Source organism: Schistocerca cancellata, chromosome 1, assembly GCF_023864275.1.
Source record: "Schistocerca cancellata isolate TAMUIC-IGC-003103 chromosome 1, iqSchCanc2.1, whole genome shotgun sequence".
NCBI classification, from domain to species: Eukaryota; Metazoa; Arthropoda; class Insecta; order Orthoptera; family Acrididae; genus Schistocerca; species Schistocerca cancellata.
In genome coordinates, this window is record NC_064626.1 from 353,319,471 (window position 1) to 353,347,403 (window position 27,933).

Genomic DNA, 27,933 nt, shown 5'->3' on the forward strand with positions numbered 1-27,933 from the left:
CTCTGACAGAATTACAATGTCATCGGCGAACCTCAACATTTTTATTTCTTCTCCGTGGATTTTAATACCTACTCTGAATTTTTCTTTTGTTTCCTTTACTGCTTGCTCAATATACAGATTGAATAACATCGGGGAGAGGCTACAACCCTTCATTGTTCTAAATGACCAAAAATTGTCTTCTATATCTTCATGACAAGTGTGCTGTGGACACTCTCATCTTCCTAGATGACAGCAGCCACATTCACAGCATTGCACACATACATCCCTGGTTTGACAAACGCTGAGTCTCCCTATCACACCTGGACTTACCTGCAAAGTCGTAATCCTGTAGAAAATGCCTGGTACTATACAGAACAGCAGGTGAAATATAGCAATCAACATCCCTGCAGTTTGGTGGCTTTACTGAATCTTATCATAAATGGAGGGCTTCAGCTGGATATGGTATACCTGAAGCAACTTGTGGTCTCTCTTCCTCACTTAATTGAGGCCATTATCAAAGCTAGAGGCAGTGTTACATGGTATTAGTGTGACACTGCCTGGGGGGGGGGGGGACTAATCTTTTGTTCAGTGTGCTTATGGCGTGGGGATCAAGAAATGGATTTGGTAAGACTCAGTTCAATGTTGAACTTGGTTGGTTTGGGTCTGTAGGTTAGGCATAACAAAAATGTCTTCACTTTAAAGAACAGATAAAGAGATTATCATCTTAGGGATGAAGGTGAGACCCTCAAATGGGGCTGACATTAATGCAGAGTACAGTCTTAGTAGAACAGGTTGATGAAAATGAAGTAGGTGCACATGAGGGTTTTTTTCTTTTTTTTTGTTAATCATATCACAGGAAGGCTTTTTCTGTGAATGTGACAAGTGAAATATGTCTGCAGCCTTCTGCTCATACGATGAGATGGGTAATTACAGTATTGGTCAATTATGAGGTGGGAGTTAGAAGTAAGTAGAGTAGATAATCAGAAGAAATTTGCTTTCATGCATCAAAATAAATTTTGTTATCTTTTGTCTATCAGAATAAATATTTCTTTAATCCAGAATTTCACCAATTAGATTACTTCCTTCATCATTAGCTCGGATTACTGTGTTTTCTCTGCCTGTATAAGAGACTAGAGTAATGACAATCTTATTACATGTAAACTATTTTCTGAATATATATATGTGTGTGTGTGTGTGTGTGTGTGTGTGTGTGTGTGTGTGTTTTGTTTTACTGTTGGGATTGAATGATCCTGCAGTTTGTGTGGTTTAGAATCTTTATTGTGTGCTCTTGAACCTGATTTTCTTTGTAACCCTAATATTGTTCGCAGTCATTGTAAATAGCGTATATATATTTCATAACTTTTCACAGGAGCGTCTTGTTGCTGCTTGCTTGGAAAATAGAATTGCTTTGTATTCACCACATACCAGTTTTGATGCAGTAAGAGGAGGAGTTAATGACTGGTTAGCCAGTGCTTTTGGTATGTTGATAACTTTCATACAATTTTAATTTGTTGAAACACAATTATTACATATATACTAAGATGGTATCTGTTCTTTCAGACATGTCTGGACATGCAGCTCATTAGAATGAAATTACAATGAAATTAACACCCGTAGCTGCTTACAGGCGTTGACATACGTCAACGGGGACAGATGAAAATGTGTGCCCCGACCGGGACTTGAACCCGGGATCTCCTGCTTACATGACAGACGCTCTATCCATCTATATAGTTAAGGCTCACTGGCCACTTTACCATCTTCTTCTTCTGTGCGAATGCTCAAACAGTGTCCGAACTCTTTACGGGAATTGGCAACGTGCTGCGAGTAATGAGTATAATGGACAGGGGCACTATGAATGTAGTGCGGGACAATACGTTGAGAATGTGGGTTTCGCGGGAGGCATGCCAGAGATAAAACCCTGCAGTTACGCTATCCTCTGTGTCCTCGGTGGCTCAGATGGATAGAGCATCTGCCATGTAAGCAGGAGATCCCAGTTTCGAGTCCCGGTCGGGGCACACATTTTCATCTGTCCCCGTTGATGTATGTCAACACTTGTAAGCAGCTAAGGGTGTTCATTTCATTGTAATTACAATTATTACATTTGGAAACAACTAATGACTGAATAACTCTCAAGAGGCCTATTCATGACAGATGTTTGTTTCATTGTGAACATGCATGTATTACTCATTTGTAGATTTTGACTCAGAAATAAACTAGATTAAGTCTGTTCTGGTCATATCCCATTATGTCACTTGCCATCTTATTTGTGGTTATGATTACTTAATTTCCAGTAATTCAATTACAGTTTTTTTATCAGCTGTCATTACAATCTGTAAGATGTTAGTAAATGATTAAATAATCTGCTGGATGTAATTTGTTGGTATATAGATAGTGTGCACATAATGCAAGGACTCTCATATGTCAGTCAGTGTGATATTATATCATAATCTGTAGACAGTGCCCACAAACTTTATTAATAATAATGGATGAAATTTATAGTCATAACTTCTATACATGGTTAATACATAAATGGTGGCAAAATGTTTTGGATTCATCACTGAAATTGTTTTTATGTCAGTTTATCCTCCAAATCCAAATTTCAATTTTATGTTGTAATATTTCATTTAGATTCTCTCAATAATTGAGCCATTTAACTGTTAGTTATTATGTTGCTCTGTTATTTGTTTAACTTATTCTGTTGACCAAATCTGATTATAACACAGAACCATCTTTTAGATTGAGTCATGTAAATACTTCTTTACATAGTGGAGTTTAGTAATAAATTGTATTTGCGGCTGTCTTATCAGTGAAACAGGTCATATCATTTGCATGAGTTATTCATTTTTAGTTCTGTCTCATTGTAGCTCCAAAGTATTGCAGTAGTTACACTTTTTTGAATCATGACTCATTCATCCTGCCAGACAATACTTTTAAACTTTATACAGGGTGTTACAAAAAGGTACAGCCAAACTTTCAGGAAACATTCCTCACACACAAAGAAAAAAAAATATGTTATGTGGACATGTTTCCGGAAGCGCTTACTTTCCATGTTAGAGCTCATTTTATTACTTCTCTTCAAATCACATTAATCATGGAATGGAAACACACAGCAACAGAATGTACCAATGTGACTTCAAACACTTTGTTACAGGAAATGTTCAAAATGTCCTCTGTTAGCGAGGATACATGCATCCACCCTTGGTCACATGGAATCCCTGATGCGCCGATGCAGCCCTAGAGAATGGCGGATTGTATCACAGCCATCCACAATACGAGCACGAAGAGTCTCTACATTTGGTACCGGGGTTGCGTAGACAAGAGCTTTCAAATGCCCCCATAAATGAAAGTCTAGAGGGTTGAGGTCAGGAGAGTGTGGAGGCCATGGAATTGGTCCGCCTCTACCAATCAATCGGTCACCGAATCTGTTGTTGAGAAGCGTACGAACACTTTGACTGAAATGTGCAGGAGCTCCATCGTGCATGAACCACATGTTGTGTCGTACTTGTAAAGGCACATGTTCTAGCAGCACAGGTAGAGTATCCCATATGAAATCGTGATAACGTGCTCCATTGAGCGTAGGTGGAAGAACATGGGGCCCAATCAAGACATCACCAACAATGCCTGCCCAAACTTTCACAGAAAATCTGTGTTGATGACGTGATTGCACAATTGTGTGCGGAGTCTCGTCAGCCCACACATGTTGATTGTGAAAATTTACAATTTGATCATGTTGGAATGAAGCCTCATCCATAAAGAGAACATTTGCACTGAAATGAGGATTGACACATTTGCAGAAGTGTACCCGTGGAGGCCAATCAGGTGCTTATAGTGCCTGCACATGCTGTACATGGTACGGAAACAACTGGTTCCCCCATTGCACTCTCCATACAGTGACGTGGTCAACGTTACCTTGTACAGCAGCAACTTCTCTGATGATGACATTAGGGTTATCATCAACTGCATGAAGAATTGCCTTGTCCGTTGCAGGTGTCCTCGTCGTTATAGGTCTTCCCAGTCGCGAGTCATAGGCTGGAATGTTCCGTGCTCCCTAAGATGCCGATCAATTGCTTCGAATGTGTTCCTGTCGGGACGCCTTCGTTCTGGAAATCTGTCTCGATACAACATAAACATAGCCAAAGCCTTGCAGACAAACAAAAATTACGCGAAGCGAAATGTAGTGTGAGGAGGGCTATGCGAGAGGCGTTCAATGAATTCGAAAGTAAAGTTCTATGTACTGACTTGGCAGAAAATCCTAAGAAATTTTGGTCTTATGTCAAAGCGGTAGGTGGATCAAAACAAAATGTCCAGACACTCTGTGACCAAAATGGTACTGAAACAGATGATGACAGACTAAAGGCCGAAATACTAAATGTCTTTTTCCAAAGTTGTTTCACAGAGGAAGATTGCACTGTAGTTCCTTCTCTAGATTGTCGCACAGATGACAAAATGGTAGATATCGAAATAGACGACAGAGGGATAGAGAAACAATTAAAATCGCTCCAAAGAGGAAAGGCCTCTGGACCTGATGGGATACCAGTTCAATTTTACACAGAGTACGCGAAGGAACTTGCCCCCCTTCTTGCAGCGGTGTACCGTAGGTCTCTAGAAGAGCGTAGCGTTTCAAAGGATTGGAAAAGGGCACAGGTCATCCCCGTTTTCAAGAAGGGACGTCGAACAGATGTGCAGAACTATAGACCTATATCTCTAACGTCGATCAGTTGCAGAATTTTGGAACACGTATTGTGTTCGAGTATAATGACTTTTCTGGAGACTAGAAATCTACTCTGTAGGAATCAGCATGGGTTTCGAAAAAGACAGTCATGTGAAACCCAGCTCGCGCTATTCGCCCACGAGACTCAGAGGGCCATAGACACGGGTTCACAGGTAGATGCCGTGTTTCTTGACTTCCGCAAGGCGTTCGATACAGTTCCCCACAGTCGTTTAATGAACAAAGTAAGAGCATATGGACTATCAGACCAATTGTGTGATTGGATTGAGGATTTCCTAGATAACAGGACGCAGCATGTTATTCTCAATGGAGAGAAGTCTTCCGAAGTAAGAGTGATTTCAGGTGTGCCGCAGGGGAGTGTCATAGGACCGTTGCTATTCACAATATACATAAATGACCTGGTGGATGACATCGGAAGTTCACTGAGGCTTTTTGCAGATGATGCTGTGGTGTACCGAGAGGTTGTAACAATGGAAAATTGTATTGAAATGCAGGAGGATCTGCAGCGAATTGACGCATGGTGCAGGGAATGACAATTGAATCTCAATGTAGACAAGTGTAATGTGCTGCGAATACACAGAAAGATAGATCCTTTATCATTTAGCTACAAAATAGCAGGTCAGCAACTGGAAGCAGTTAATACCATAAATTATCTGGGAGTACGCATTAGGAGTGATTTAAAATGGAATGATCATATAATGTTGATCGTCGGTAAAGCAGATGCCAGACTGAGATTCATTGGAAGAATCCTAAGGAAATGCAATCCGAAAACAAAGGAAGTAGGTTACAGTACGCTTGTTCGCCCACTGCTTGAATACTGCTCAGCAGTGTGGGATCCGTACCAGATAGGGTTGATAGAAGAGATAGAGAAGATCCAACGGAGAGCAGCGCGCTTCGTTACAGGATCATTTAGTAATCGCGAAAGCGTTACGGAGATGATAGATAAACTCCAGTGGAAGACTCTGCAGGAGAGACGCTCAGTAGCTCGGTACGGGCTTTTATTGAAGTTTCGAGAACATACCTTCACCGAAGAATCAAGCAGTATATTGCTCCCTCCTACGTATATCTCGCGAAGAGACCATGAGGATAAAATCAGAGAGATTAGAGCCCACACAGAGGCATACCGACAATCCTTCTTTCCACGAACAATACGAGACTGGAATAGAAGGGAGAACCGATAGAGGTACTGAAGGTACCCTCCGCCACACACCGTCAGGTGGCTTGCGGAGTATGGACGTAGATGTAGATGTACCGCGCCACGGCTATTGCCCTGCGCTAATCCATACATCAAATCGGCATCTGCCAACTCCGCATTTGTAAACATTGCACTGACTGCAAAACCACATTCGTGATGAACACTAACCTGTTGATGCTACGTACTGATGTGCTTGATGCTAGTACTGTAGAGCAATGAGTCGTATGTCAACACAAGCACCGAAGTCATCATTACCTTCCTTCAATTGGGCCAACTGGCGGTGAATCGAGGAAGTACAGTACATACTGATGAAACTAAAATGAGTTCTAACATGGAAATTAAGTGTTTCCGGACACATGCCCACATAACATCTTTTCTTTATTTGTGTGTGAGGAATGTTTCCTGAAAGTTTGGCCATACCTTTTTGTAACACCCTGTACAAAGTAAAGTTATGCTCTGTGCATTTCCTTTCAGTTATGGGCAACTGGTAATCATAACATAGAATTCCATTCTTTTAAGATATTGTAATAAAATTTTTATGCAGAAACATTCATTTAACTTATATTTATTTTCTCTTTTAAATAATTTGCTTGGTGTTCAATGGTGCTTTCCCCTGTCCTCATCACTCATTATGTTGATCAATTTAATTTAAAAAGAGCATTTTATAAACTCCTGTCCTCTGGATTTTACATTCATACAAAATTACTTCTGTGAATGGAAGTGTGGAGGTATCAGTAGCATTGCACAGCACTGGTGTGAGAAGAGAGGTTTATTTTTGGATGAAGCAAAGACTTCAGTGCATCTTGTGTCATGATTGAAGGTGGATGTGTCTTTGTATCGCACTTTGTAAATAAGTCTTTCATAGGACTAATTGTTTAAACTACGTTATTGGGACAATCCCTGTTTCATGATAAGGAACACTCCTTCAGTGGTGACCCCAGTATGAAATGCAAAATGTGTTGCACAAGTTTTTGAAAGAAGCGCCATAGTGTGTTTTAACAATACAGCTATCTGTTGTTGCCACCACAGCTGTACCAGCTCCATGGAATAGTGTACCTGGAATGAATGCATGTGAAGTGTATGAATGATGCAATCAATGTGTGGCACACCAACTTGTGAGAAAACACAAATGTACTTCAGCTAAGTGTGAAATACTACCAATCAACACCACATATTACATCACCTCAATGGCAGCAACAGACATCTTATTTCTGGATTTTGAAAAAGATGCCCCATCACAGCCCCCATTTACCTCAAAAACTCAACTCACACCTGAACTATGGTTCGCCACCACGGAGTAAGTATTTATTTCATTGACGATGACACTTGATTCATCACCCTTATTTGTTGTCTGTCAGAACTTGCAGACTTAATCAGTGGCATCATCTTGGCACCACCTTTCCGTAACAAGTATGCCACAGCTAAAATGGCACAGCTACAATGGCTCTCTAGGACACCCAAATGGAAGATAAAACAGGCCATCAATGATGAACAGTTAGATGGCAGAATGCCATCACAGCTTTGGCAATGACTCGCATCTATGCTGGATGCTAACTTTGCACTGGATGCTATCCTGTGGACACTCTGGATTGTAAACTTCTGCCACAACTACAACTGACAATCATATTACATGAAGTTGAACCTTTAGAGAGACATTTGGCTCTAGTGGACAGGATGGCACCGTATGAACTAAAAAAGCACAGTACCATTGCCCCACTGCCACATGCTACCACCTGACCCATTCCTAGTGGAGCAGAGACAACTGACATTGACAACACCACACTGAACTTAGTTACTGACCAGTAGGCTGTGCATGGCACCACTCACGCAGTGGCCGACACAATACTGAATACTGCCAACGCCTCACGGTTGCAACACCGCTCTGATACCATGTCCAGTTTGGCAGTGCTGCAGGTACTGCCACAGCCCCCACCTCTTGCTCCACACCTATGTTGGATCCCAAACTTAAACCATAGGCACACTGGCCTGCACAAAGACACTCACCCATTGGTAGCCTCTACGGGTGACCCAAATACATGCCTCTTTGACTGTGCACCTGTGAAGCTGACTGCATATCTTCTACCTCAATTCAAGAATGCAGTTTTAGGTGGACACTGGATCCAACTTTAGCTCCATAATGCTGGAAAGCATATAAACTTTTGGCAAAACATCAGCACTACAACTTCATGTGGCACATCACGGTCCACCATGAAGGCGCATGTATGTGTGATACGTCATGGGATGGTGCATTGTATCATAACAACCACAGGGCCACCCGTACATCACATAGCACACTAGCTAGCCCCAGCTAACTAAGGTGGTAATTGACAAAATGTTAGAAGCAGGCATTGTTTGCGCATATGAGGGTCCTTTGGGAATCACCAATCAAAGTAGTACCAAAAAAAGATGAAGCTTTACAACTCTTCAGTGACTACAGCATCCCTTAACACTTACACAGTGCATCACAGTTGCCCAGTACCCAATATACGAGTCTTTACACATTCAATACTAGGCACAACCATTTACAGTGTAATCGGTTGTAAAATGGTGTATCTATAAATTCCTGTTCAGAAAGACAACTTTCCAAAAACTGGGATTATCATGCCATTCAGGCCCTTTAAATACCTTTTCTCACAGTATATTTTAAAAAATTCTGCCCAGACATGGCAGTGCTTCGTTGATGAAATTATTTTCTGTTTAGATTAGTGCTGGCTGTGCCTATCTAGGTGATGTTTTCATCTTCTTGACTATGTTTGAAGACCATGACTGGTACTTTGAACAGGTTCTCACTGCTCTTAATGATGCTGGTTTAGTGATCAGTGAGGCTAAATCTCAATTACAGAAAATGAAAGTTATCTTCCTCAGCCACATAGCTGACACCAGGCAGACCAGCACCATAACACAGCTTCCACTCCCTCAGAATTATCACAAACTCTGTTGCTTTCCTGGAATTTTGAACTTTTACAGGGGACACCTGCCACAAGCAGTAACATTACAAGCACTTCTAACTGATGCAGTAGCACATTCTAACAAACATGAACAAAGGAAGATTTAGTGAACCATTGAAATTAAGGACACATCTGATCTCGCAAAAGATTGCCTTGCACACACAGTCACATAGCTCACCCCATTCCAGACACTCAGCTGTCACCACAGATGCAAGCAACACCACCATTGGTGCTGTTCTACAACAGCTAGTGATTTCTATTCTTGCAAAAATGTCCACCCTCTTAATTGAAATGGTTGACTTTGGATTGAGAATTCCTCGCCATTTATGAGGCTCTGGAATTCTTACATGAAGATAACACCGACTGTCGTGTTAAAAGTATTTAAAGATCATAAAAAACTCAACAATGCTATATGCTACCCATCAGTAGATGTCATGCCCAGTTGCTACCAACACCTGGACCTTATCACCCAGTACATGATGGATTTACATCACGTACGTGGAGCACACAGTCTCATTGCTGACTTGCTGACTACTTATTGTGGGTCAATACTGCTTTGACTATGAGCAACTACCCATTAACCAATGCAATGGCGCGAGCATTACAGAACTGATACGGAAGGGCACCACCAACCTATGTATCAAATGAAACACCATCCCACAAACTGATACTCCAATCCTTTGTGATGTCTCCCTTAACATGATCCGGCCATTTCTGCCACTAACAATGTGATAAGAAATCTTTGATCAACTCCACAATCTCTCCCACCCAAGTGTCAGACTCACAATCCATCTCATAACAGAATGCTTTGTGCGGCCTAATATCAAGCAGGACAGCCACACCTGGACACAGGCATCTGCACTGTGCTTATGCACTAAAGTCAGAAGACATGCACAACCACAGTTATGCCAATTTGAAATTCCCAAAGCTCACTTCTGCCATGTATACGTAGACCTCTTTGGCCTCCTCCCAGAGATGGAGAGGTTCAAATATCTCCTGTCAGTGATAGACAGAGCCTCATGTTGGGTAGAAGTGGTACCACTCAAAGACCTCATGGCAGGGTCTGCCACATGTGCCTTTTCAGCAACTTGGATTGCAAGGTTCAGCACACCAGATATGATTACCTTACCAGGGCCACCAATTCAGATTGGCACTCTTCACTGCACTTTGTAACCTCTGTGGAATGAAGTGTAATCACACTACAGAAAATCAGCCTCACAGCTATGAATTGGTCAATTGGTTGCATCAGACCCTCAAAGGAGCCCTTATGTCTCGTGGCAGAATGTGGACTGAAGCACTACCTTGTGTACTACTTGACATCAGAACAGCCATCAAAGAGCACTTCACTGACATACTGTATCACAAATGACTAGTTCTCCCAGCTGACTTCGTCCTACCCACACAAGACCTTGAACTGGTAGACCTACCTGACTTAGTCAAGAAAGTGAAGTACCACATATGACATACCCACATGCCACCCCATGCCCCTCATTCAGTACCTAGGGTCTTCGTACATAAAGATCTCACAAACTTCAAACACATATACTATGGAATGACATGATCCAGCTGGCACTACGCCCACTGTGCAGAGGCCGCTTCAGAGTCCGTAAGAGACACTGACATGTTTGACATTCTGGGCCATGATGACATGAATGATGAAGATGACTATCACTACCCGATACTCAGATGGTAACATGCAGGACTTTATACAAGCCGTCACCATTTGATATGATGTCAGTTACTTCAGCCCAGGTGACACCACCATCATACTCATCCATAATCCACCATCATACTCATCCATAATGATATCTACCTCATAGCTTGCAATGACAACATGTCTATGTGTGGCATTGCATGCATTTGACGCCTTGATCATTCATATATCCTCTCTAGTAATATTGATTACACTTCTATATCATCTCACCTTTGAACAGTTGTCATTTTCACCATCACCTGCCTGAGGCTCCTCTCGTGACCACCACATACACTGCTGCTCCATGATGAGAAGGATCCTGCTGCAGAGATGACCTCTACACCGCTTCTCTCTCCACCCTCAGACACACCACCTGTGTGCTGGTATAGGCGCACCAGGCATCTCCCGCACCACCTGCTTCTCTACCAGCTCTACAGCACCAGCATCACAAACAACACAACTCTGACAAATGGTTCAGTGCCCTGTAACACAGCCAGCCACAACACACTCAAATGAGAGTGCAACTCACATCCCTCCTCCAGCATTCTATACTATGAGGGGGGAGGGGAGCTCTGTGGGGATATCAATAGCAACATGCATTGCAGGGAGCAAAGAGAAGTGTATCTTTGGATGGAGCAAAGACTTCAGTGTGTTCTGTGTCGTTATTGAATGTGGATGTGTCTTTCTTTTGTACTGTGTAAACAAACCTTTTGTACAACTTATCACCTCAACTACATTATTGGCACTCTCAATGTCACCTATTAGAGAACATACCTCCAGAAGGATTCCTGAGGTCTGACACCATGGGATTCTGTTGTCAGCGTATATTAAGAGGAAGAATTTAATCAGAATAATGAACAGCTGATGGAGGTAATCAGGAAGTAAAGTTTTTATTTATATCGACATTTTTATAGAATTATTGAAATTATTGACAGTAAAACTGAGTTTGAGACAAGCAGTTCTTAGAGATTGGAAAAGACTGGTAAGATAGGAGTGAAAAAGTTTTCAAACTGAACAGCATACAGATACCTTATTGACACCTTCACAGCCTTCCAAGAAGAAGAAAAGTTGGACAGCATCTGGTTTGTGGAAAGAATATAGGCAGACAGGAAATGATTTTCAGTTTCTAGGCGAAAAGGAGTCATCGAGAAATGTTGCTTATGAAGGGCTCTAATGGCACCATATGAATAAACATAAAAAATTTGTCATTTGCGTATCATACACTAAAGCAGCTCTTTACACAATTTGGCTAGCTTATAATGCTTTAAGAGGCTTGAGTACTTTCACTTTCTCAAGGAAGTAACAACTTAAATATGTACATGATCTGACTACAGCGCATAGTTCCGAAGTGTCTCAAGGTATTCACATGCTTAATTGACTTCTTAAAACTTTAATGTAGTGTTATGATTGTCTGTTGTTTAATTTTTATTGTGTAATTTGGGTCTTTACTTTAAAGTTATGTTAATCTGTTGATAATATAGGTTCTGGAATAAGAGTATCTACTTGCCAATTCCTTAAACAAAGACATCCCTGTCAATGCCATAAAGAAAATAGCTTCAGCTTTTTGAAGAAATGGTTTCATCATTGAGTATGAAAAGTGTAATTCAGAAAAAAGGAAGATTAAGAAAAGAGATAAAAGTAATGTAGGGAGAGAAAAATTTTGTTCAGAGCCCCATACCCAGAAAGAGTTACTGCAGCCAAGTTTATAATTATAGGGGTAGACAAAGATCATACTGGTAATTGTGGTTAATACTTTGTACCTAAGCCATATGAGACTGAACTCAGTTTGCTGTTAGCAAAATGTTCCAAAAATATTACTGAATATTATGCCAGTGTTCTGCATGATATATTTTATGATTTCTCAACAACATTTGTAATTGAATTAATAGTAAAGGAAGGAGTTGTCATAGCATATACTCACCATGGATTGCAGAATGGATTTGGAAACCAATGCATGGCAGCAGGTTGTGTAAACAGATGTGTTAAAAATTTTGTGACTGCAAATACTGATGTGGGAGACCAGCTTCCCATAGGCTGCACTAACTCTGCTGCTGTAAACACAATAGGGAAAGAGTGAATAAATGGATGAAACAAAACAGACATCATCTGGCATGGAAAATTAAGTAGCTCTTTCATATCAGACACAGAGCTTTCTTGAGAGATGAATTCAGAGTTAGAATGTCATGAAATATGATGCCAGTGTGTATCTCACTTATTGGCTGCAAACTCTTTTATATCATTGGTAAACACAATTAATGACCTGTCAATGACAACATTGATCACACAACTGTTGGCAAACAGCATCAGGTATTTTTGAATACAAATAAGAATTCTGTCATTACTTCTTTCAATGTTTGACACAATGAATGACTTTACTGTTTTACAGACCACAAAACTGTTTATCCACTTATACCATCAGCTTCTTCTGGAGGAAGTTCCTATTTAGCAGAACTAACTTTTCAGAAGCCAGAGTCTCCTGATGAATCTCTGGAAGATAGTGCTGCAAGGTCGCCACAAGATGGCAAGTTGGGTGACCATTGTTCAGCAGAAAATGTGTAAGTTGCTTGCAGTAACTTGCTGTTTGTGAAGAAAATCATAATCTGTGATAATGTGAGCATTGTATTCACACATTTCTTGTACTCCTCACACAGACATCCTTGCAATTCCTCCTCTCCATCTGTAAAATTCTCCTGTTCTGCAGTCCCAAACTCCTGTAACCAATGAGTTCACTTCCTATTCCCAGCTTGGACTGCCACTGTCCATCACCTTCACAAGAGTCTCCATCAAACCATCCCCACATCTCCTCTAACAAACAAACCCTGCTTTGCTGACCTACTGTGTTTACCACACCCTCAGATACTCTCTCCCACACTGCCCAGAATCCAGAACATAAACAGTTCCGAAAGACAGTTGTGAACCTGTTCTCCAAAAGCCTCGGTTCTATATAAGTAGTAGTTCTTTCCAAAGGCCTTGCTTTTTCACCTACTTAAATCAGTAAAGCTCAGCTTGTTAAAAATCTTCCCTCCTCCTCCTGGCCTCTATAACAGAAACACTTTTTTGCCACCAACCCTACCAATCGGACTCCATCCGAACGCGATACCAAACCCTGCCTGATTCAGTTCACTCATCCAGACAACCATGATTGACTCCCACTGCCCTCAAATCATCCCCTATTAAATTTGTGGGATAACCTTGAACATAGCCTCACCGTCCTCCCCCAAATCCCTCAATATGGAAACAAACCGTACATCTGCAGAAAGAACTGCAATCCACCACCTAATAACTGATACCTGCCTTCGTAATATTATCTGCCAACAAAGGCTTGACCACTGTGGTTTTGAACTGCACAGATTACACTGTGGAAGGTCTCTGCTAGGTATCAGATTTGTCCACCTACAAACCCTGCCACAGTGACCTCATCACAGAAATCCATCAATATCTCCAGCCCTCCTCAGATCCTTAGGCCTGTCCTAGAACCTCTCTCTTGAGTCTATCTTTCTTCTCAGCCCTACCACTCCTACTCTTCCTGCCTTTAATGGGATTCATAAATTCCATAAATCCAACCACCCAGGATGCTCCATTGTGGCTGGTTATTTTGACCTCACCTAGAGAATCTCATAGATCAACACTTTCAGACTGTTACCTGTAACTTATCCTCCTGTATAAAATAAACTAACCATTTCCTCCACTGACTCTCCACAGTTCCTGTTCCCTTAGCACCTGGCACCCAGTTCATCACTGCCAATGACACCTCCCTCTACACTAACATCCTCAATGCCCAAGGCCTTCCTCCTATTGAGCCTTACTTTTCCCAGTGCCCGACTGACTTCAAATATACTATCTTCTTCCTGGTAATCATGACCAACTATATCTTCACCCACAATTATTTTTCCTTTCTGAAGGCATTACCACAAGCAGATATGTGGTGCAGCAATTAGCACCCAAATGGCAGCACCCTGTGCCACCCTGTTCATGGGCCATCTAGAAGAATCCTTCATAACAATCCAGAATCCAAAACCTCTCACCTGACTGAGATTCTTTGATGACATGTTCATGATGTGGTTTGAGGGTGAGAACACACTATCCACATTCCTGTATAAACTCAACTACTTCTCCCTCATTCACTTCACCTGCTCCTCCTCAACCCAACAAGCCAGTTTCCTTGATGCTGAACTCGACCTCAAGGATGGCTACACCAGTATGTCTGTCCACATAAAACCTACCAACCAGCAACAACACCTCCACTTCAACAGCTGCTTCACATTCAGTACCAAGAAGTTCATTCCACACGGTGTAGCCACCTGTGGTTATTGCATCTGCAGTGATGAGTAGTCCCTCTCTAAATATGATAAGGTTCTCACTGAGTTCTTCACAGGCCAAGATTACCCTTTCAACCTTCTTCAAAAACAGGTCTCCAGAGCCAAGTCTCACCAGTGAGTTTCCACCACACACATACCCACTATCCAGCCATAAAGGATGACTCAGTACCATCCAGGGCTGGAGCAGTGGAATCACACTGTCCTCCAGGGTTTTGACTACTTTTCATTGTGCTCTGAAAAGAGGAATACCCTCCCTCCTCCCCCCTTCCCGTAGTGGTGTTCCACTGCCAACTGAATCTACTTAACATCCTTGTCTATCCTTACTCCTCACCTGCTGCCGACCACTTCCCTCATGGCTCATATCCCTGCAGTGGAACTAGGTGCAAGACACATACGATACATCCTCCCACTACCACCTACTCCTGTCCTGTCACAGGCATCTCGTGTTTCATCAAAGGCAGGGCGACCAGTGAAAACAGCAATATGATCTGCAAAATAAGCTGCAACCAGCACGCTTCTTATTATGTGGGCATGATGACCAACAAGCTGTCTGTCCACATGAACAAAAACTGACAAACTGTAGCCCAGAGACAGCTGGATGACCCTGATGCTGAACATGCTGCTCAGCACTGTCTGCTGAACTTAAATGATTGCTTCACAGCCTGTGACATCTGGATCCTTCCTACAAACACCACGTTTTGTGAACTGCACTGCTGGGAACTCTCCCCACAAAATATCCTTTGTTCCCATAACTCCCTAACTTCAATCTCACTATTTCTTGCCCTCTAACTAGCTGTCCTTTTCCCTTCTCCCACTCCAGCTGTATACGTGCCTTTTATTCTGCCAATGCACTTGCAGTCTTTTCCTTTCTCTACCTCTCTCCTCTCCCTTTTCTGCAGCCCCCTCTCCTCCAGCGCAGCCTCCCCCTCCCACCCCATGCCTCCTCTGTACCTCTCCAACCACCCCAGATTACTGTTCACATCAACACATTTGCAGTTTGCAATCAGGCTACAGTGGCCAGAGACAGTGCGAGTCTCCCTCTCCCTCTCCCTCTCCCTCTCCCTCTCCCTCTCCCTCTCCCTCTCCCTCTCCCTCTCCCTCTCCCTCTCCCTCTCCCTCTCCCTCTCCCTCTCCCTCTCCCTCTCCCTCTCCCTCTCCCTCCCACCATATTGAGCCCTTTTTGTAGCAGTAATGGTACCAATATGTAATGGTATGATGTACCATAGCAGCACGTTAAAGGTGTTTCAACTAACTGGTTCTGCATTATTTCTCTTCCCCATGTCCTTCACATTAATGCTACCAAGTTTGGTCCTTGTGCAGTAATTAGTTTATGTGTTATAATGTGTTAAATAGGGAAAGTTTAATTATAACCAACCAGTATAGCAGTCTTTTCATTGTGCCTGTATGCAATGAACAGCTACTCTGGATAATAGCATTCTATCCTCTTCATAAAATTATTGCCATTTTGTGAAAGTATTTTTATATTTTTGTACATGTATGAGCGGAACACATTTTGTAAATTAGCATCATAAATAATTGTAGTGCTGTGTAGCCAAATGGTTAGCATCACTGCTGTCTGTTTGGTAGGATCCATGTTTGATTCCAGGTACCTCAGATTTTTTTCTGAGATAGAGAAGTCTGAAACAGGGTCTGCTCAGCCTTATAAGGCCAAACAACAAGTTGCTTGAATAAAGAAGCAACGGCGTTACTAGGATTCATCTACTGGCAAAAACAGCTGGAGGAATTGGCAATGTGCTGATCACATGTCCCACGATAATAGATCATATCTCATACTGGCTTCTAGGCAGCAGTTGGCCAGTCAGCGTTGGCCTAAGTCTAATCTGCGAGTGTGTTCATGTTTAATGTATTGGTTAGTTAGCGTTATTAGTACTTATGTGGGCTTATTTGGTCTGTGCACACTACTTATTATTTCTTCTTGTTCCAACTGCGTGTGGAGCTTCGGAAGAATGACTGCTTAGATCCCTCTTTGTATGCTGTAATTAGTCTCATCTCGACTTCACAGCCTCTGTAACAGTGATATGCAAGGGGATGAAGAATTTGTCTAGACTCTTCATTTAATACTGTTTACCAACATTTTTAACTGGCCTTTCATGAGGTAATTGGTGTCTAACTTGAAGTGTCTAGCCAATTCAAATTTAGCAACATTTCTGTGACACTCTCCCATGAATCAAACAAACCTGTGACAATCCATGCCACCCTTCTTTGTACCATTCAGTACTCTTTTTTTAGTCCTATATGGTATGGATTCCACACACCTGAGCAATATTCTAAAATGGGATACACATGTGATTTTTTTAGCAATCTCCCTAGTGGAGTGAGTGCATTTCCTCAGTATGCTGTGAATGAACAAAAGTTTGCCACCTGCTTTACCTATGACTGAGCCTATGCAATTATTCCATTTCATATATAAACAAATTGTTACAGCCAGGTATTTGTATAATTCGACTGATATTAGATGGGACTCACTGAAGTTGTAGTCATAGAATACTACATTTCTGCATTTTGCAAAGTGCTCAGTTTCATATCTATCAACATTTAAAACATCTTGCTAATCTTTACACTTATTAAGATATAATTGGATATTTATGCAGATTTTTTGAGATAAAACTTCATTGTAGGTAACTGCATCCTCTGGAAATAGTGTGAGATTGCTATTAATACTGTCTGTTTGGTCATTAATATACACTATGAATGTAAGGGTCCTGACAAACTTGCTAGAAAACACTTAAAGTTACCTCCACTTCTGTTGATGATTCTCCATCTATCATGCTGTATCCTTCCTATCTATAAATCCTCAACCCATTCCCAAATTTTGTTTGAAATCCTGTATACTTCTTTTAGTGGCTGTTGAGTTGGTACTAAGTTAAATGCTTTTTAGAAGTCAGGAAGTATTGCATCTACATGATTACCTTGATCCATGGCAAGTATGGCATGTGAGAAAAGTTCAAGTTGGATTTCACATGATCAGCTTTTTTGGAATCCATGCAGGTTGGCATGGTGGATGTCATCTTGTTGAAGATACCTCATTATGTTTGAGTTCTAGGATTCTACTACAAATGGATGTCAATGAAATATGAGTAGTATGGTATTTCCATGGATCAGTCTGCTATCCTTCTTATTAACAGTTGTGACCTGTGCCTTCTTGCAATAAAACCACACCATAATCTGTTTACTTGTGTGGACAAAAGACAGTATTACTTAAATTGGATCATATCTAATGAATATCCCACACTCACACTGTGTAAAATTACATATTTCATGCAGACAAGATGCTAATCTGTACTGAGTATAACATCAATACATTGAAATATGCCATATCCCCCATACAATTCCCAGCTGCAGTATGATACAGAAATACAACATTTTTGGAGGAAAGCAGACACACAACACTGATGAAATCTGCCGTCCTGGGATGTATCTGGACAGACCTACCCAGATTTGTGATACAAAACATTGGCTCATCACTGAAAATTTTGGTCCAACTCTTTATTAGATTTGGAGCTGTTTCATTATGCATAGCCCTCAGAAAGAATGTCCTTTGAAGAGGATCTTTGCAAGAATAATGTACTACTTCTGATGTACATTCAGGAAAATTGGTTCAGTATTAGAGCTACCAGCAATAAAATACAAGTTCTTTATGATTCAACTATTAAAATTTATCCATTCACTGCCTATAATCTTCAGCAGTTTCTGATGCCTGTATAACACATCTGTCTTGGTGATATGCAAGTTTAGATGCAGGATATATGTTGTATGCTTGTCCTTGATTTGATCCCTCTCTGCTGCAGTCATTGACTGTGCGGCTGGTCCCGGCAGAGGTTCGAGTCCTCCTTCAGGCATGGGTGTGTGTGTTTGTCCTTAGGCTAATTTAGGTTAAGTAGTGTGTAAGCTTAGGGACTGATGACCTTAGCAGTTAAGTCCCATAAGATTTCACACACATTTGAGCATTTTGATCCCTCTCCAAGCCTACCCTTAGTTACCTACTGTAAGTTTTATTTGTTTGGCCACAGCATAAATTTCTACTGAGGCTGCATTTATATCACAACTGTTGCAAGTATTTGACACTATCGGCAAAATGCATTGATGTGTGCAATTTTTGTACAAGAAATAAAAAAATACTGACTAACACTGTCAAGTCCTGGAATAGCTGTTTGTGCTGTTGAATATTTGTGAAGCCTTTTACATATGAAACCTGAAGCCACATGTGAACTATTATCACAACACACATGTAAATGAAATCATTGTGTTCACTGTGGATTTTGAGATTTATGTTTTCTTTTGAGATTTTCTTGAAATCTTTTAGTGAGTGTACTAAAATTTTAGATGCCAAGATATTTTTACTGTAGAGACTTTAAAATCCTTTTTTGACAAGTTAAAAGTTCAGGTAACCAACTCTCTTTTTACAGAGGAATAAAAACAGCCTTCCTAATCTGATTTTGAATTCAGATGTTCCGAATAATCTACAACTGTTGTTTGAGCTATCACTACCATGTTTTCTAGAAATAAACAAGTGTTTGTGTAGTGGACAGGTGTACCTTATTTTATATGCTAGTAATTATTTGCAGTCTAACTTAAATGCACATTTCATAAGCACATTTTTACTCATTTTGTCTGGCATGAGTTTTGTTGAAAGACCACTGATGTCAAACTGTATTACATTTCCAATGACTGGATAATTTATCAACATCTTGATCATAAGGATATCAGATAAACATGATGAAATGGAATTTAGTCTACATTATGAATACAATGACATTCACCAGTTTTTCTGGCTCTAGTTGTTTATTGCCAAATGATAAAAAACTTGAATGATTTTAACTTTCAAAGTCTACTTTATGAAAATAAAATGACTTTATTCTACCAGTGATTCAAGCCATAAACAGCACAGTTTTACTAAACAATGTTATATTTTAGTTTTGTATATTGTTCTTGTAGTTCAGTATCCTGTCATATATAAATCCACTTGGATACATCACCATGTAAGACAGCATTTTGCTGATTAAATTTTGCCAGTGTGTTTCATTGTTACCATGCCTCTATGTGAAATAACTGCTTTTTCACAGTGCAGGAATGTAGAGTTTGATATTATTTTCAAGTCATCTGAATACCCTACAGCCTCAATGAATTTTCTATCCAGATGAGAGAGAAGTATCTCTTACCTGTTGAAAAATTGCAAAGACTGTGAATGTTGAATCATGTTCTTTGGGGCATGAATTTAAATGGGGTTCACCCTCACCATATTATAATTATTTATCATTCACTGCAGCTCTTTTTTGTGCATCTAGTCCTCATGATTTTATCATTTTCCTTGGTGATGGTTTTGCCCTGTTGTATAATTTGTATTACATCATTCCTATTAGTACAATACCGTAAATATTTGATCTCTAACAACTATGTGTAGAGGCTGTATCTTCCTCCTTCCCCTTGCAATACAGTACTAACATGACTACTGAAACATTTTTATTATTTCAGCCAAATAAATATAGGAATAAGGTATATTTACCTGAGTGCAATAAAGTTCTAGAGAAATAGAAAAGGTGAAAGACACACACATTATGACTAGAAAGCATGGGAAGACTCAGTGTTCATCTTGCTTTCATATTCTGCTTAGTGTAATCTTTGCATTATGTACTGAGGATTATGTCACTTCTGTTGCCCTTACCTATCTTTGATGGGGTTCAATAACCCACCCAATCATTTAAATTTAGTTTTTTTTTGTGACTTCTCTAAATATATTAAGAAGGCTGCCACAACTTTTCCTCTGAAAAGGCCACAGATTGATTTCTTGCCCCTTCCTTGGCCAAACTCAGTTTGTGCTCTGCCTCTAATAATCCCACTATTGGCAGGCCTTTAAATCCCAATCTACCTTCCTTTTTCATTCATTCAAGTAAGAGAATCAATGATGTTTGGAAGTTTTTTATAATCTTTGATATTATAGATTTTGATTAAGTGTTCACATAGGTTGCATTATTTCTCAATTTACTGAGGCAATGCTGAAAAATGAAATTACTGTATTAATGAATATTGACTCCACAATAAAGGCTACTTGCTGAAGCTTGTTCACTGGCACCTAATTAACATATGACTTAGGATAGAGTGAAGTGACATATTTCAGAAAATGTGTGTGTGATTGACCATCATCAACAAGGATAGAAATGAATGTCAGTAATTTCAGAAATGCATAAGAAATGGAGTCTGCCTCTCTCTGAAGCTAAGCAGTTTGCGTGTTTCACAGCCACACCAAAGACCCATATTTGATTGGTGGCACAACCAAAGATGTTCCCTCCATGGAAGGATTGGAGCGGAGTTCAGTGAACCTCACAAAGTCAATTGATGTGCTACCTGAAAGAGATGCGCCGACTATAGTTCGGGAAAGCCAATGCTAAGTCCAGGAGGGTGGTGTATTTCTCTCATGTTCTTGTATACTGATGCTCAGTAATGCCATTGACAGATAAAATGAAGCATCAGTCAGTTAACAGGATGTGGTCCATGTGGCTTGATTTCAGGGCTATTATTATCATCATATGAAATAGCTCTTGTCCTATTCCTTGACGTAGCTACAGCCTCTTTAAAGGATTTTGTTAGGATTGTTTTAATTAACAGTAAGCTTTCTCCATCATGTAGCCTCAGCCATTATGTGCTTCTGTTGCCTCATCTTAGAACAGTGCAATGATCAGAAGGAATTTTTTAAATTGGCAGTTGTTTTTATAATTTTATGAAATTTCCTGGCAGCCCAAAACTATGCTTCACTAACACTCAAATACCAGTCTGAACTCTTGCTATTGCTGGGAATGCTCTTACCAACTGAGTTATACAGTCGAGGCTCACAGTCCAGCTCAAAACTTTGATGTGGAATAGAGGTGTAAATGAGGCTCTTGGGTCCCACGTTAGATGGTATCACAAAACTTCTGCAATATTTCTGATGAAACAACAGCATGTTATCTTCAAGTGATAGTATTAACTTTTGGTGGAAGAACCAAAGAGATAACTGTCATGGCCAGTGTAACTGATCATGTACGTAGAATGACTTTTAAACCTATCATTGAGTACTTTGAAGAAAGCCAATAAAAATAGATTTTTAAGTGGACAGTCAAATCTGAAGACTTAAAAAGAGGCCTCTTGATTTGCTGTTCCCATAGTGTTTGTTATAGTAGCATGGCCATTGCTGGATTCCATTCCTTGCTAGCATTTTATCCTGTTTTTCTGTTAAGTGAATTAACACTTATGAATATGTGGGTAGCTTCTTTATTAACACAGTCTCAGGAGGAGGAAACAGTAGTGAGGATCTGGGCATTTCTTTGAAGCCACCCTTTTTCTTGTGATCAGCAGTGCTCATCTGCTTATGTTCCAGCTACTAGGTGATTGAGCTCTTCTTGCAAATATCCCAGATCTGAGGTAAAATCCATCTTTTCTACATAGTGATCAATCTCGAAACTAAGCTGCTGGAGACAGTTCAACAGCAGTGTGTGGTCAGATGATGATGATGATGATGATGATGTACTGGAAGCAAGTCCTCTACCCTGCCTTTCTCATTACTTACAGACTTTTCTGCATATCTTGCTAGCCTAAACTGCTGGTGGAAATGAAATGAGAGACAGTGGTTTACTACAACCTATTAATTGCTTCTGAAATTACTCTAAGGTAATTCCAATCCTAACAGTGATATGGTAAAGGATGTAAATGGCAACAAGTGAATCATTATCAAAAACTTTGATTAAATGCAGAAGCATAATACAATTGAACAACTCATAATGGCATGCAGACACAAACACAATGAGAGAAGAGCCAAAGACCATAACATCAAAGATGAACAATAGTTTTCTAGTGGTTGATAGCCACTACAGAGTGCCCCCTCCCTTCCCAGGAAGTGCAGAGCTTGGGGGAGGTGCAGAGCAGGCTATACCATTGACAATAATTTGCATCCACTCAAGTTGAGTAGCCATCCCACTGGGAAGCAGGAGAGGTCATTGGCTGAAGTGATGTCCATAATTGGAGAATCAGAGTTTAGAGAGGGATAATGATAGTGTGTCGACTGTTGGAGGATATCTTCTCCATAATAAGATCTTGGTTGGTGCTGGGAGGAAGCTGAAAACAGTTCAGGAGCCATATGTGCATGGTGGAGGCATCATCTTGAGGCAGTGGTGAAATGGTAAAGATGAAGGCTATGTCATTCCTGACCTCGATACAGAGCTCATCAGGTTGACACTCGTGATGTCAACAGTGAAAACAGTGGTACTTGGCTGTGCAGAGGCCCACACAGTACTACACTATAGTCACACATATCACTTGAAACACTGGGTGGCAAGATGGAAAACTTGAGGGGAAGTGACTCAGTGTCAGCACAAAAACTGTACATTGGATTATGGAAAGACAAATCTGAGGCCACAGAAGGCCGGGAGGGGTCATCAAGCGGGTCCAGCTGGATGACCGATGCCGCCTGAGTAAGGTTGTTGGTGAGTGACGAGGCAGGTTTCAGTTGATTCACCAAGTTCGTCTCACATTTGTTGTTAAGTATGATGCCAAAGGTGTTCATCTGTGAGTGAGGACTTCTGAGGAGGCCGAATAAGGAACCTGTGATGATGCTGAAACAAAGACGTCATGGAGCATCACATAATCAGTAGTAGTCAGTTCCTTAAGGACAGCAACATGAGATAGAGAATGTGGATGTGGAGGTGGCATACAAATGTGTGTGATGTGTGGGCGTACATGATCAACTAAAGCTGGAAGCTCATCAGTCATCCTTAGGATATGGGCCTCACCGTACAAGAAGTCTGTGAATGATGCCTGGAGATCTCCTTGTAAGCTGTGCATATTCCTAAAAGGCACATAGTATCGCTTCCAGGCAGGAACCACTAGGCACATGAGTGCTGCCTTAAGTGTATGGTGTGAACATTCTGTGAGACCATTTCTCTGTGGATGGTAAGCAGTGATGTGAAATTTGTCTATACCACACAGATTGCAAAGTTTTGAGAAGAGTGAGGACTCAAATTTGTGGCCCTGGTCAGTTGTAATTGAGGACTGGCAGCCAAAGTGGGCAACTGTTTTGGACGTACGGTCGGAAGGGGAACAGCTTTAACCCATCTCATGACTTGATTGATGAGAGACAGAATGTAGTGAAAATCATCTGAGGGTACTAGTGGTCCCACTATGTCAATATGGACATGACGTAGATGACCCTTGGGGATGCTGAATTGTCCAAGAGGGGCCTCAGTATGCCATTCCACATGACTCCTCTGACATGGGGTAAAATTGTGTGGCCGAGTGCAACAATCAGTTTTTATGATGAAATGTTCAGTGATTAGTTTTATGGTAGCTTTGATCGAGGTGTCACCCATGACATGTATGGAGGAACCTGGGAGGAAGCGATGTCAAGTGTTACAGAGTGTTTTGTGTCTATCAGCATTACGGCGAGCTCAGAATCATCTGTCTGTAGGTGTACCAGCTCATTCATGTCCGTGGGGTTGAGATAACATTTACACTGGACAAATAATCTGCAATGACATTATCGAACACTTGTATATATTATACATTTGTGGAATACTGGCAGATGAGCTCCATGTGCTAGAGCCATTGAGGAGAAACATTCTTTCCATGGTTACAGATGTGTCAGCCAGCAGGCAGTAATCTGTAAAGATGGTGAATTTGCATCCTTCAATATTGTCATGGAAGTGTTTGATTGTCTCGCAGACCATGAGAAGTTTGTGGTGAAACGTTGACCTTTTGCACTGAGAGAGTGGAAGTTTCTTAGAAAAGAACATAAGAAACTTAGTTGTGACACTGATATGCTGCTGCAGTACTGCCCACAATCGGTATGTCTCTTGTGGCCACAGTAACCAAGATTTGAGCACTGAGGACAATTTGAGCCCGTGTGACAGCATGGTTGACTTGAGAACTGCGATCATATCATTCATCGTAGGCACCTTCCTAGTGCCTGAAATAATCTTACAAATGAGAATGTTGGTAAGTGTTGCCTGGATAAGGCAACCTGTGGGAGGTGGTGGCGATAGAAATTTGTGGTACCAAGGACCCTACATAGTTTACAGTAGTCTGTAGGTAAAGTTAGGTTGCAAATGAATACGACATGATCAGATGTGGATGCCATCAGATAAAACAGTATAACCCAGGAAGGTGGCTTTACATGATTGATTTTGACACTTGTGGCGCAGTGTCACTTGGACCTGTGACAGGTGCTGTTCATGCTCCTCGGTGATAGATGAAAGAATCAAAAGGTCATCACGATAAGCATATGTGAATGTAAGGTTGAACAGAGAGAGCTGATGAACCTCTGCCATGTTTGGATTGCATTATTGAGGCCATAAAGCATGGGGCAGTACTCATAAAGCCGAAAGGGGGTAATCAGTGGAATTTTTGAAATATTTCAGTGAACACAGGTATTTGGTGGTAAGTCTTGTGGCAGTCACCTGTACACATTTAAGCAATTGGGCAGTCTTGGATGTGACTGACTGGGTAGTTATCCATGATAGTTCGAGAGTTCAGGATCTGTATAGAAGAAATAACCCACCTTTCTTCTGTGGATGGTAAGCAGTGATGTGAAATTTGTCGATACCACACAGTATATATGGGGGAAGACCAATTGCTGTCTGAAGTAGTTTGCTGACAATTGCCTTGGCATGTTGTAACTTTTTTGGGTTAAGGCCTTATTATGATGTACAGGTGGATCCTCCATTTTATTAATCCTGTGGCATGTGCCATTAGAGATCATTGTCACAATCATGTTATTGCAACTCTTCTGAGGAGCATCACTGTCAGCATAAGGGTACATTAGACTGGGATGAGACACTGAATAGACAAATATCACTTGATAGCAGCTACATTGCCCGGTTATGAGGAAATTGTGTTGGAGAGCTGGTGTGCTTTGTGAAGAGCCTGTGCGAGCTGTGCAGATACAGCATCGAACTGTTGACATAGTGAGGGACTGTGCACTTAAAGAGCATTGACAGCAGAGCACTTGAGCAAAAGGTCGACTAGTGAAGTGGTGAGCTGAGGTGAAAACATACAGCACTTGGAAAGGGAGTGTGGGAGTGGATCTCAATAGGCAGCATGAAAGAAGCAGTGCTGAACTAGCTCAGAATTAGTGTGCCAGATGCATTGTGTAGCGGTGAAGCTAACTTTATGTTGGGTAGAAATCCTATATGTCAAAGAAAATAATTTCCAAAGTCCAGTTTATCAACATCAGCTGTGTGGAATGACATAGGAAGCACAGTTTAGATATTAGGTGGACCTGGAGATCCTCAGCACCGGGGACTTTGATGTGTGAGATGTTTGGTGTGCACAATGCCAGTTTGTGTAGGGAATATACGGGGAGGGATCAGTGCTGTAGGTATAACACTAGCCTCCAGAGCACTGTTGATATAAACTAGAGCACTGACATGTGGTCTATAAAGTAAAGACAACCACTGTGAGATGAGAAGGCATTCATCGACTGTTGCTTGATGAGGTGTGATGTAGGAGGGGCATGGGCCAGTGCACCTAAACTGGTCCATGCACAGAGTTTACAGTGCAGGGTGGGCACCTGTTCTGAGCAGCATCTCCTAATGCAACATGGAACCAGCAGAGGGGGTGCACGGGGTGAGGAGTAAGCCATGCTGTGTGCATGCCTTCTGTTGGATTCTCCAGAGAGAGGTGTGTCGTGTTGTTTGGCTGCTTCCTCAATAGAGGCTGGAAGTGATTGGGGGGTTGGTGCCAGGTAGTGCATGAAAGTTACCACCATGTGCCTGTGTATCATACCAGGCAACTGTGTGTACTCCCATGCAGGCTCTATCAACTAAGGGAAGTGGATTGGGGCAGAGGGAGTGAAGAGGGGGGAGGGAGTTGGCATGTAATGCAAGCATTATCATCCAAATGACCGTTTGGGCTAGTGAGAATTTGTCTGTGCTGCAAGATGCTATATGCTTGATCTGCAAGGCATAACTTATTTTCCTGTAGATCAGAAGCATGTGACAATAATTGTAATTGCAATTCGTACAGGAATTTGACAGTCCACAATGTCTGTTGACATGCAGAGGTGCCGTCAAAGTTGAGACGTGGTCCTAGGTCCTCATTTCTCGTCTTGTATTACATGATACATGACTGTGGAAGAGGGATGTGACAAATGTTGAATGACAGTAATTTTAGCCACAGAGTCTTTGTGATGGGCAGCTGTGGAGAGCAGCAAGTCAGTGATAAGGGCTGTGTGCTCGTGGAAATGACTAACCAGGCCAATAAAATAGGAGTCTTCATCCACAATGCCATGAAGGTCAAAGATATTTCCTGCCAGGACAACCCATATACAGTGATTGTCCTTCAGTTGTTGTTGTTGTTGTGGTTGTGGTTGTGGTCTTCAGTCCTGAGACTGGTTTGATGCAGCTCTCCATGCTACTCTATCCTGTGCAAGCTTCTTCATCTCCCAGTACCTACTGCAACCTACACCCTTCTGAATCTGCTTAGTGTATTCATCTCTTGGTCTCTCTCTACGATTTTTACCCTTCACGCTGCCCTCCAATACTAAATTGGTGATCCCTTGATGCCTCGACACATGTCCTACCAACCGATCCCTTCTTCTAGTCAAGTTGTGCCACAAACTTCTCTTCTCCCCAATCCTATTCAATACTTCCTCATTAGTTATGTGATCTACCCATCTAATCTTCAGCATTCTTCTGTAGCACCACATTTCAAAAGCTTCTATTCTCTTCTTGTCTAAACTATTTATCATCCATGTTTCACTTCCATACATGGCTACACTCCATACAAATACTTTCAGAAATGACTTCCTGACACTTAAATCTATACTCGATGTTAACAAATTTCTCTTCTTCAGAAACGCTTTTCTTGCCATTGCTAGTCTACATTTTATATCCTCTCTACTTCGACCATCATCAGTTATTTTGCTCCCCAAATAGCAAAATTCCTTTACTACTTTAAGTGTATCATTTCCTAATCTAATTCCCTCAGTAATAGAGGCAATTTAGGAAACCTGCCAGATGAAACCGTTTGTGTAGATGTTGACATAGGATGTAGACCTGCAGTGACCAGTGAAGGTGGTACACCAT

General features: G+C 41.2%; 1 protein-coding gene across 2 annotated transcripts in view; it reads left to right on the forward strand.

Annotated features, from left to right (window-relative positions):
* The window catches only part of LOC126174050 (probable cytosolic iron-sulfur protein assembly protein Ciao1), a 90,990-nt gene that overhangs the window by 48,112 nt on the left and 14,945 nt on the right, over window positions 1-27,933 (forward strand). For both annotated transcript variants that reach the window (XM_049921005.1, XM_049921004.1), the window contains exons 3-4: window positions 1,349-1,457; window positions 12,931-13,099. In XM_049921005.1, the coding sequence (XP_049776962.1) occupies window positions 1,349-1,457; window positions 12,931-13,099 (278 nt within the window). The remainder of the gene's footprint in view (window positions 1-1,348; window positions 1,458-12,930; window positions 13,100-27,933) is intronic.